The sequence below is a fragment of the Mus musculus genome, chromosome 9, assembly GCF_000001635.26.
Source record: "Mus musculus strain C57BL/6J chromosome 9, GRCm38.p6 C57BL/6J".
Classification (NCBI taxonomy): domain Eukaryota; kingdom Metazoa; phylum Chordata; class Mammalia; order Rodentia; family Muridae; genus Mus; species Mus musculus.
In genome coordinates, this window is record NC_000075.6 from 35,238,165 (window position 1) to 35,250,164 (window position 12,000).

The 12,000-nt window shown below is 40.8% G+C and overlaps 1 protein-coding gene across 11 annotated transcripts in view; it reads right to left on the reverse strand.

Moving 5' to 3' along the window:
- The window catches only part of Fam118b (family with sequence similarity 118, member B), a 50,911-nt gene that overhangs the window by 21,200 nt on the left and 17,711 nt on the right, over positions 1-12,000 (reverse strand). For 7 of the 11 annotated variants that reach the window (NM_175411.5, NM_194257.2, XM_030244005.1 and 4 more), the window contains one exon: positions 6,450-6,542. The exons of 2 other annotated variants lie outside the window; for them this stretch is intronic. In NM_175411.5, the coding sequence (NP_780620.1) occupies positions 6,450-6,535 (86 nt within the window). In that variant the 5' untranslated portion in view covers positions 6,536-6,542. Of the gene's footprint in view, positions 1-6,449; positions 6,543-6,976; positions 7,032-10,504; positions 10,567-12,000 lie in introns of all 11 variants that reach the window. 2 more of the 11 variants (NM_001286604.1, XM_006509937.4) reach the window with 2 other exon arrangements.

The following is a 12,000-nucleotide window of genomic DNA, read 5'->3' on the forward strand; positions in this document are numbered from 1 at the left end:
GGGCTGGTGAGATGGCTCAGCCGTTAAGAGCTCTTCCGAAGGTCCTCAGTTCAAATCCCAGCAACCACATGGTGGCTCACAACCATTTGTAATGAGATCTGACGTCCTCTACTTGTGTATCTGAAGACAGCTACAGTGTGTACTTAGATATAGTAATAAATCTGGCTCGAGCAGGGTCAACTGGAATGAGTGGGGCTGACCAGGGCAAGAGGGTCCTAAAATTCAATTCCCAGCAACCACATGATGGCTCACAACTATCTGTACAGCTACAGTGTACTCATATACATAAACTAAATCTTAAAAAACAAAAATCTACTTTGCAAGTTCATTTAAAAAGGGGAGTTCAGGGGCTGGAGAGATGGCTTAGTGGTTAAGAGCACTGGCTGATCTTCCAAAAGACCCAGGTTCAATTCCCAGCAACCACATGGCGGCTCATTACTGTCTGTAGCTCCAGTTCAAGATATCTGGAACTCTCACAGACATACAAGCAGGCAAAACATCACTGCACATAAAAATAAACAAATCTTTAAAAGGAATTTCAGTAAGAGAAGGAAAATAAGTAAAGTCAGCTCATTTTTCTAAATCAAAATGTATGTGTGTGTGTTTGTGTGTCCTTTAAGATAGTATCTCAGGTAGCCTGGAAGTTCCTTGAACTCCTGATCCTCCAGCCTCCATCTCACAAGTGTGTGAATTGCGGGTATACACTACCTCACCAGCTGTATGTAATCTTTAATCCCAGTTGTAAATTATACTCTGAGAAATATATCATGAAAAGCCATAGAATCATTAAGTATAGCCATTATAAAGACACCTCACTACAACTCTTGGGGAGCCTGCACTGAGTGAGTACTGTCTGTTCCTTCCCATAACTGCCCACACTAAATTAAAGCCAGCTAACACCCCTTGTCCAAATAAACACAGCAGCTTTGCTTGGCTTGAAATCCTTTCCTGCAGCTTTGCCTATACGGAGGTCTCTCAAGGGTAAGCCCTCAGCTACTGATAGCAGTGCTGGGCTGAACTTCCTGCACACAGCATGTATAAAGAGTAGGTTAAGACAGGATGACAGCAGAGCAGACGACAGACACCAGAAGGCGACATAACTTTAGAGGTTCCATAAGAAAACCCAATTTCCTCTGAAGAAGCTCAGGAATGTTAGGTACATGTTCAAGTGGGTAGGCAGGTGACACTTAAACTCAGCAGTAAGTATGTCTTCAGAGAGTCAGCCAGAGGACTGCATTTGAGAACACTGTGCACAGTGCCAGGAGGGAGGGATGAAGGAAGAATCTCTGCATGAAATCTAAGACGTCTCCAACCAATCTCCCTTGGGGCAAGCTCCAGACTCTAGGATTCTTCAACCTTTTCTTGGACCCAGTCTCGCTGAATTCAAGAGATGGAACGATTTCTCTTTGGGGACATGGCCATTATGTCAGAAAGAACCACAGCTTTAGACAGGTTAGAGGTCCTCAACTGCTGAACTTGCTCCAGGCGTAATAAGCAGAGGAAAGCTCATCATTGTACTGTGATGGTGAATACTGGTTGCCAATGTGACAGCATGACAGAATCTGGAATCAAGCCCCTGGGCACACCTTGAAAGGCATCTTCTTGATCAGGTTATTCAAGGTGGAAAGACCCACCCCAAATGTGGATGGCATGTTATGGTGTCAGCCTGATAGCCAAAAGGAGGTTGGCACTGCCTTGCCACCCTGGTGGCAAGTTCATCTACTCTGTCACGGCTGCAGTTCTTCACTGACATCAGAATCTACCTCATTCTGCCCTCTACTGGACTGAAGACCAGTGCCTTTTCAGGAATCCCCAGGCCTTCAACACCAGACTGAGACTGCTGAAAAACTATTGGGTTCTCAGCCTCTCCAATGGGACAATAACTACCACTGGACTACCCAGATCATACATGCAAGCCAGTCTAATACATCCCCCTTATATACATACATATACATACATATGTACATACATATACATATATATGTATATATAAATATATTCATTCTATCCACTCTGTTTCTCTAAAAAATCCTGACTAATAACCATAGTTACATGGACTGCTAACTGCTGCTCAGCAGCTTAAATATAAATAAACAAACTATGATCATTTGATTTGCACAAGGCCCACATGGTAAGAGGTACATAGGAACAAACTAGTAGGTAAAGAGGCATCACTCAGGAGGTTAAGGCAGGAAGGGGAAGAAGATTGCATTTGCAACAGCCTGTCTTCAAAAAACAAAAACAGTAACAACAAAACTGAAGAAAATTTAAAATGTAACAGAAATTTTTAGAAATCCTTAAGAAAAACAGAGAAAACATTTAAGAAAGTAAAACTAAAACAAACAAAACAGGACAAAACAACAAGACATCCAGAGCCAGGCAGAGAGAAGAATCCAGTAATCAAAGCACTCAGGAGGCTGATGCAGGAGAGAGCTGGGACATTCAGGACGGGCCATAGCGTGAGAAAGGCGAGGAAGAGAGAAAACAGGAGCACACTAATGACAGAAGGGTCAACATCCGAACAAGAATTATACAAAAGCAGAGACACGTTTAATCCAAGTTTAATATCAGGTTAACACAAAATGTTTGAAATGAAGTTAAGAAAAGAAGTAGCTTGAAAGTACTATAATATTTAGTTTCACAACAAAATACCGTTTTACTATTTTTATGTTAATGAGAACAATGTGATTTCTATAAGATTCTAGTGAGCAAAGGCAAAAGAGATCACACAATACAAAAATTGGTGTTTTGGTTTGGGTCTAGAGCCCCCACTGTCAAGGTTCAAGCGCAGATTTGGTTCCCAATGCAGTAATGTTCAGGGGGTGGATTTTTGGAAGGTGGCCTTATCAATGGTTAATCACTGATGGGTTCATATTTGAGAGCATTACTGAAATTGGGCGAGACTCTGAGTCACAAGGCCTACTTGGAGGCAATCACAAAGATGGGATCTAAGAGAATGTTTCTGGTTTCTGGACCCTTCCCTGGCTCTGATTCCCAGAAGTCAGAAGGTTGGCAACTCTGCTCTACGTGTCTTTGAGCAATATTCTACCTCAATGGAGCCAACAGACCATAAATGAAAATCTCTGAAATTGTGACCAAATTACCACTCCCTCTTTAAGTTGATGTCTAAAACAACTGCTAATCAGAACAGTGCCCATCTTGGTTTAGAATACTCATTTCTGTCACCAGAGAAATCAGAGGTATTAGCAGAAGTCTAAGAAAAACATTGTAAAAATGGCTATCTTGCCAAAAACAATCTACAGATTCAATGCAATCCCCATCAAAATTCCAACTCAATTCTTCAATGAATTAGAAAGGGCAATCGGCAGATTCATCTGGAATAACAAAAAACCGAGGATAGCAAAAACTCTTCTCAAGGATAAAAGAACCTCTGGTGGAATCACCATGCCGGACCTAAAGCTTTACTACAGAGCAATTGTGATCAAAACTGCATGGTACTGGTATAGCGACAGACAAGTAGACCAATGGAATAGAATTGAAGACCCAGAGATGAATCCACACACCTATGGTCACTTGATCTTTGACAAGGGAGCTAAAACCATCCAGTGGAAAAAAGACAGCATTTTCAACAAATGGTGCTGGCACAACTGGCGGTTATCATGTAGAAGAATGCGAATTGATCCATTTCTATCTCCTTGTACTAAGGTCAAATCTAAGTGGATTAAGGAACTCCACATAAAACCAGAGACACTGAAACTTATAGAGGAGAAAGTAGGGAAAAGCCTCGAAGATATGGGTACAGGGGAAAAATTCCTGAATAGAACAGCAATGGCTTGTGCTGTAAGATCAAGAATCGATAAATGGGACCTCATAAAATTGCAAAGCTTCTGCAAAGCAAAAGACACCGCCAATAAGACAAAAAGGCCACCAACAGATTGGGAAAGGATCTTTACCTATCCCAAATCGGATAGGGGACTAATATCCAATATATATAAAGAACTCAAGAAGGTGGACTCCAGAAAATCAAATAACCCCATTAAAAAATGGGGCTCAGAGCTGAACAAAGAATTCTCACCTGAGGAATACCGAATGGCAGAGAAGCACCTGAAAAAATGTTCAACATCCTCAATCATCAGGGAAATGCAAATCAAAACAACACTGAGATTCCACTTCACTCCAGTCAGAATGGCTGAGATCAAAAACTCAGGTGACAGCAGATGCTGGCGAGGATGTGGAGAAAGGGGAACACTCCTCCATTGTTGGTGGGATTGCAAGCTTGTACAACCACTCTGGAAATCAGTCTGGCAGTTCCTCAGAAAATTGGACATAGTACTACCGGAGGATCCCGCAATACCTCTCCTGGGCATATATCCAGAAGATGTCCCAGCCGGTAAGAAGAACACATGCTCCACTATGTTCATAGCAGCCTTGTTTATAATAGCCAGAAGCTGGAAAGAACCCAGATGCCCCTCAACAGAGGAATGGATACAGAAAATGTGGTACATTTACACAATGGAATACTACTCAGCTATTAAAAAGAATGAATTTATGAAATTCCTAGGCAAATGGATGGACCTGGAGGGTATCATCCTGAGTGAAGTAACCCAATCACAAAGGAACTCGCACAATAGGTACTCACTGATAAGTGGATATTAGCCCAAAAACTTAGGATACCCAAGATATAAGATACAACTTGCCAAACGCATGAAATTCAAGAAGAACGAAGACCAAAGTGTGGACACTTTACCCTTTCTTAGAAATGGGAACAAAACACCCATGGAAGGAGTTACAGAGACAAAATTTGGAGCTGAGACGAAAGGATGGACCATCTAGTGATTGCCATATGCAGGGATCCATCCCATAATCAGCTTCCAAATGCTGACACCATTGCATACACTAGCAAGATTTTGCTGAAAGGACCCAGATATAGCTGTCTCTTGTGAGACTATGCTGGGGCCTAGCAAACACAGAAGTCGGATGATCACAGTCAGCTATTGGATGGGTCACACGGCCCCCAATGGAGGAGCTAGAGAAATTACCCAAGGAGCTAAAGGGAACTGCAACCCTATAGGTGGAACAACATTATGAACTAACCAGTACCCCGGAGCTCTTGACTCTAGCTGCATATGTATCAAAAGATGGCCTAGTCGGCCATCACTGTAAAGAGAGGCCCATTGGACTTGCAAGCTTTATATGCCCCAGTACAGGGGAACGCCAGGGCCAAAAAGGGGGAGTGGGTGGGTAGGGGATTGGGGGGGTGGGTATGGGGGACCTTTGGGATAGCATTGAAAATGTAAACGAGGAAAATACCTAAAAAAAAAAAAAACAAAGTGTGAGCTTCAAAAAAAAAAAAAAAAGAAATGTAAATAAAGAAAATATCTAATAAAAAGAGAATACAAACAAAAAAAAAAAAAAAGAAAAACATTTTCCTACATAAAAATTCTATTCTCAACCATACCATTAAGTGCATGTATGTACATGACAAAGACATTTATTAATCTCTAACAATTATTTTCCCATGCATTCTTACTAAGGAAGGTACCTGAAAGCACGCTTCAGTAAAATGGAGTGTCTAATAAAATAAAGGGCATATTATGGAGCTGACTCCAGCAGGGTTGAGGCCAGAGGTAAGAATCCATGGAATCAATTAAACTAGCAAGTTTCTAAACATTTCCAGCATATGATAGACTAATTCTTCTGTCAGTGTTTGAAAAGGAAAGGAACACAGAAAACAAAACCAAACCATTTAAGATAATGTTTTAATCATATCACTTTAGGCTTGGCTACTAATACTATTGATGTCTTGTTTGTTTTGTTTTTCAAGACAGGATTTCATTATGCAGCTCTAGCTGTCCTGGAACTTGCTCTGTAGACCAGGCTGGCCTCAAACTCATAGGAGCCTGCCTGACTCTGCCTCTGTCTCCTGAGTGCTGCTGGGCTTATTAATACTACTTATAAAGACACAATATTATAAATGTTGAGAATTGGTTGATCAAATGCTGAGATAAACATATGGGAAGATAAGGGTGAAGCCTGTGGGGCAGCAATACAGGGACAAGAACCAGGAAAGCAAGTAAGTCCTTGTTTTCTATTACTAGAGAGCGCATATAGCAGCACCACATAACATTTAAAGTATGTGCTGTCAGGTGCATGTCTGCAATCTCAGCATCTGGGAACCTGAGGCAAGAGTTCTAGACCAGCCTGGGCTATACAGCAAGACCCAGTCTTACAGTCAAAAACAAAGCAAAACAGATGTCAAGATTAGAAAAAATGGAAAATGATTATCACTGAGGAGTAGTAGCGTTATGAGCTTTAAAGCAACAAAACTTTAAAACTATGTAATCACCTTAATAAGTTAGATTCAACGTAAAAATAATGTAGTCTTTGAAATGAAGTCCTTATTAACTAGTGATACACCTGTGATACTGGGTAAACACGTCCCACTAGCAGTAACTTTCTATTCCTCTGATTCCCTTTCTCTTGTTTACCTGGGCTTTTTGGTGGGGGGTTCGCCATCATTGAAGAATCCAAAAATCTTGTTTTTATCAGAGGCCTGGCTCCCTGTAGAAGCCATCCAGTTTCTAAAATAGATTAAACATCATGTACCATGATTAGATCTGTAAAGCACATAATTTACAACAGCACATACATTAAGCATTTTAATAAGCCATATACCCAACTAAGGTACTGCGGGATGCCCTCTGCTTAGCAGAAGTCTATTAGTTAACAAGCACACCATGATTAAGGAATGAAACTAGCCTAAGGGAGGTCATCTTGAAATTACAGCTCTGGCTGTGTCAGTGTTCCACACCGCCACACTGCTTCTGTTACTGAGAAACCCTTCCTCCCACCTCCCACCAAAATCCTGCGTTGTCAACTCATGTGAAATTGCTGTGATTTACACAAGGAGGTCTAGGAACCACTGAGGACATAAAACAACCCACAGCTGAGTGGGCTAACAGTGCTTAAATGCCCAATTACACTTGGCAACACAACAAGCATACAACTTGCTCACTATTAGACATTCTCAGTTGTTAACAGCTGTCTTCTCAGACTGTAGACATGTCTCTCTAAACAAGGAAGAGACTTTAATTAAGCCACTGTGATGAACAGCAGCAATATAAGCAAAAATATGTTAAAGACCACAAACACCAATTGCAGGAAAACCAGCACTAGAGTTATAAGGATTAGAATAAGTACTACAGTGGAAGTTGTAACTGCTTCACCTTTAGTAAGCTGGTGACATTTAAAGTCTGATATAAGCTCTGTGTGTGTGTGTGTGTATGTGTGTGTGTGTGTGTGTGTGTGTGTGTGTGTGTGTGTGTATGTGTGTGCATATGTTGGTGTTTCTCAGCATATGTGTAGAGGTCAGAGAATAACTTTCAAGGTCTGGTCTCTTCCACCATGTGGGTCCCAAGCATCAAACTCAGGTTGGCAGGCTTTGCTGAGCCATCTCAGTGGCCCAGCAGTAATATTTCAACACTGGCAATGTAGAAGATAATTAAAGTAGAGTTCTGAATATGTTATTATGCCCTACTGTCACTAGCAGGACTTTACTATTAGAAAGCTTCATTACTTATTAAAGCTGTGTAATGAACTTTCTTTTGGAAACAGAAGGCTGTAAGTTCCTTAACCCCATATTCCATTTCACATAATGACCTTTTCTTTGATATTAAAGTCTTTAGGGAACTAGAAGTCATAAAAATCACAAGAGTGAGGACACAGATCACCTTTCTGGTCAAATCTTTGATTATGATCTCCAGAAAGCAAGGTCCTGGGAACCTAGGTCAATCACCAATGTTGGAAAATCTTGCCTTAACTTAATCATCTGATGTGACTGTGAAAAGAATACTGTAAACTTTTAAAAATAAAGTCAGTCTTAAATAAAAGGGGACAGTTAGATAAAATTAAACTTAACTTTTCTAGACTCCAGAATCTTTGTGAATGTTGGGTACACAGAAGGTACACCACTGTCAGCCTTCCTACTCTTAAGGGTGTTTCACTTCTTAGTGTCTCAAAGCTTTCTACTTGCTGACAGTCTGGGTTGGACCATCTCTGAAATATTTTCACTAAGTTCTATTTTATATAATAGAAGTCACTTTCTTTTCTTTTCTTTCTTTCTTTCTTTCTTTCTTTCTTTCTTTCTTTCTTTCTTTTTTTTTTTTTGTTTTTTGTTTTTTGAGACAGGGTTTCTCTGTATAGCCCTGGCTGTCCTGGAACTCACTTTGTAGACCAGGCTGGCCTCGAACTCAGAAATCCGCCTGCCTCTGCCTCTCGAGTGCTGGGATTAAAGGTGTGCGCCACCATTGCCCGGCAGAAGTCATTTTCTGCCTAACATCTATGTTTACAGAGAACCAACCAACCAAAAATAATAACAACAAAACCGATAACTTCTTTCACACAAACCACAATCTCTGGGGATGTGATTTAAAGTAACACTAAGGAAGGCAAACATATTTATGTGCCCTCCCTCCATAAACATGGTTCCAAAAATCCATTACTTAGACAAATTAAACCCAAGTAAAGCCATTGAGCACTGAGAAAGTATAGTAAATGAAACTTAATATAAGTTTTGAATACTGGAATATTCATGATTTAGTGTTCAATTCAAATACTAAGTCAGTTTTGTTTAAAAATTTAAAAATTGCTGGGCAGTGGTAATACAACACATGGGAGGCAGAGGCAGGTGGATCTCTGAGTTTGAGGCATCACAGTCTACAGACAGAGCTCCTGGACAGTCAAGGCTGCACAAAGAAATCTTGCCTCAAACAAACAAACAAACAGACCAAGACAAAACATAGTACTTATTACAAGACATGTACAATCTGTAACTATTAGTTAATTTAATCCCTAAAACCTTAATTGGGTATTATAGATTGACTCTTACATGAAAATCTAAAATTCAAAGTGTTCTAAAATTGAAAACATTTGGACCCCTGATAAGATGCCAACAAGTACAAAACTCTATTCCTGACAACAAATTACAGTAAAAATGCAGGTTCACTAAAAATATTCTTTACAATACCATCAGGCTATGTGTACATAAAAAAAATAAATAAATAAAAACCATGTTTCAGACTTATGCCTCATTTCCAAGATACCACATTGTGTGAACCTAAATATTAAAAAAAACAAGAACAACAACAAAAAACAAAACCCAAACCTGAAATGAAATACTTGTGGTCTCAAACATTTAAGAAAAGGAAGGGGTCTCAACCTGCACGATTAACTTACTTTACGATGAGAAAGCTACAGCACAAAAACCTTTGGTACTTCGTTTCAGAAGGCAAACCACAGCAACTCAGCTTGTAATGCCATGTTCTCAGTAACACCACTGCTAGTTTTTTAGCTTTAAAATATTTCAAGTCCAGAACTAATTTTTTAAGTGCTAAAATTGTAGCAAGCAGATGTACTTGATGGCCATTTCACAATTAGTCATAGTGGCAGTATGCACTATGCAGCCCGCTCAGTGTGGAAGCTGGAAGAACTGTGTGTTACACACTTCTAGCTGCCGCTGGCCACCAACACAGCTCTGGGAAACAGAGAAATGCATCATTTGCTTTGTTGGATTTTCAACCTGACTACTGGTTAATTTCTGATGCTTTTCTCTACAGGACCTTGCTGAAGGCTCATTTCAGGGGTTGAAGTTTAAGGAAACTAAAACACTCAACAGGTTCTGACTGGAATGTTTAGGTCCGCACCGAGAAGCTGAATCAAAAGTAATTCTGTATGTCTTTATCCCAGCTGTTCACCCATTCATCTTAATTTTGAGCAGACTAATGCTCGGTCCTCAATAAAGGGATATGTCACATGAGAAATGTGCCTATCCCAGTGAGTACGTTGTAAAATTGTTCTTAGTCATTGAGTATTGTTTTGGGGCAGCACTTACCCTGAACACTACATAGTGCTGCTAAAGAGCTTCAGAGGTAAGTACGGCAGTCTGGCAGAGAATCCCTAACATGTACCAACTAGTTAGTTCACACGTGAATTATGCTCTGTGACTACTGTTTGAGCTTTCATCTAGGTGGAATTTGCTATGTATAAGAAGTGAGTGGAGTCCTGAGTGAATGTGTGTTGTTTCCTTGGGCACGGCCAGGCCAAGGACTTTTCAGGGACCCCAATGAGAGAAGAAAAGCCTTCCTCAGATGAGGCTCAATGGCAAAGCCTTCCTGGGGTCTAAGTGCAGATGTTAACAACATGTGCAGACAATGTCCACTATAGCTGTCTACCATCAGATATTTATGACCTGAAGACTTCTCTCTGACACAGACTGTTCCTACTGAGATTAACTAAGCTTGCCTCCTTGTTCAGCTGTATGGGATAACTCTTCCGCCCTTGCAGCTCTATAATAATAAACATACTGAGCTGGCTTTAGCTTCTCCATTAGAGAGCCTAGACCATCCAATCCCATCCTTTCTTTCTGTCTCTCTTTTCTTATTTTTGTTTTCCTTTCTGCCCTGGTCGAGTCAATCTCTGAAGCCTTGGACAAGGCAGTGGTAGTAAGTGGAAACAGTTTTCTGTCACATGTAAACAGAGGCATTACCTGTGGCAGTGGGTGTCCTTGTTACTCCAATGACTCTGAAACCACTGAGAAGTCCTTCAAGGCTAACAGAATATATGAAAATCAAAGGCAGATGCTTAGTGAACACTAACAAAAGTGACAGTGGTGTCTTTAACACAATTTCCACGACAAATTTTCCAAATGAGAGAGAATACTTGGCAGGATGGTAATCCCAGATCATGAGTGGTAGAGACAGAAGGATCATGAGTTCAAGGCCAGCTTCAGTTACATAGTGAATTCAAGGCCAACCTGGGTCTGCATGAGAACCTCTATAAAAATTTCAAAACAGACAGCATTTACATTTTGAAACCTGTCATCTTCAGGAAACAGTTGGAGGGGCAAGGTAACTTTCTAAGAAAAATCCTGGGAAAAGGGGATGCGGTGTAAAGAGAGGGGAGAGAAAGGGAGTAGTTATCTGGATGATAGATAGGCTGTCACTTAATGGAGCTGGGTTCTGAAACCACCAGAATCCCAGGAGCCCTAGCTTTCGCATCCTGGAGGCAGGGAAAAGGCAACTCTGGCTCTTCTCTGCACTCAGCATTCAGGGGAGTCTCCTAACTGCTCCCTCATCCTCACGGGTTCCAGCACACACTCAGCACTCGACCCAGGCAAGCTGCATGCTACAAAGAACTTAGAATAACACCATGTGAGAGGTAGGCAGATGGACTAAGGCTAGTAGTAGGAAAGTCCAACATGTGTTGGTTTTTGGCCAGGAAACAAAGGATTTACAAATAACTAGTGTAAAAGATCTGCACATTTCTTGCAGCAAGCATCTCTATTTTTTGTTTATGAAAAATTATACAGAACACTTTTTCTTCTGCAGCAACAAACAAACCCCCCAAAAACCAGAAAAGTGTTCTCTCTCTCTCTCTCTCTCTCTCTCTCTCTCTCTCAAGGAAAATGGCAGTCATCCCATGTCTTGAGAAAAACCCAAGCCCCTCAAATCATGGCTTTTGGACCAATTCCAACACATCTGTGTTAGCAGCTGTGGTGGGTGGGGGAGGGGGGGTGCTCAGGATAAGTAAAGGGACTTCAAAGGAGCATTCCACAATCTTGTTGAAGCAAACACATTCAGTAAAATATTTTCCATGGAGAGTTGATAAATCCAGTCCACAATGTGGACTGTAGCTTTTCCTACTAGTGCTCAAAGCAAGCTTGCTATGTCCTCCTGAGACTCACAGGAACAGTGTAACAATGTCTAGCTGAGCAGGGATTTGACTACTCTCTTTAACCAAGGCTTAAAATGTTCTTCTACCCATGGTTAACCTTAGCTCCTGTCGTTATTCTTAAGCATCCTCCCAGAAACCTTTGACTTTTGTCAGAAAATAGCTTCATTAAACTCATTTCTTGAAAACTTGACACAGGAATCATGCAAACTTGATGTTGTTCTTTTACCAACACTCACTCCCATCCCATTAGTGGCAAGGGTTATCAGAGACCTTCAGAACTACCAGGCAAACCCAAGATTTCAGTAAGTC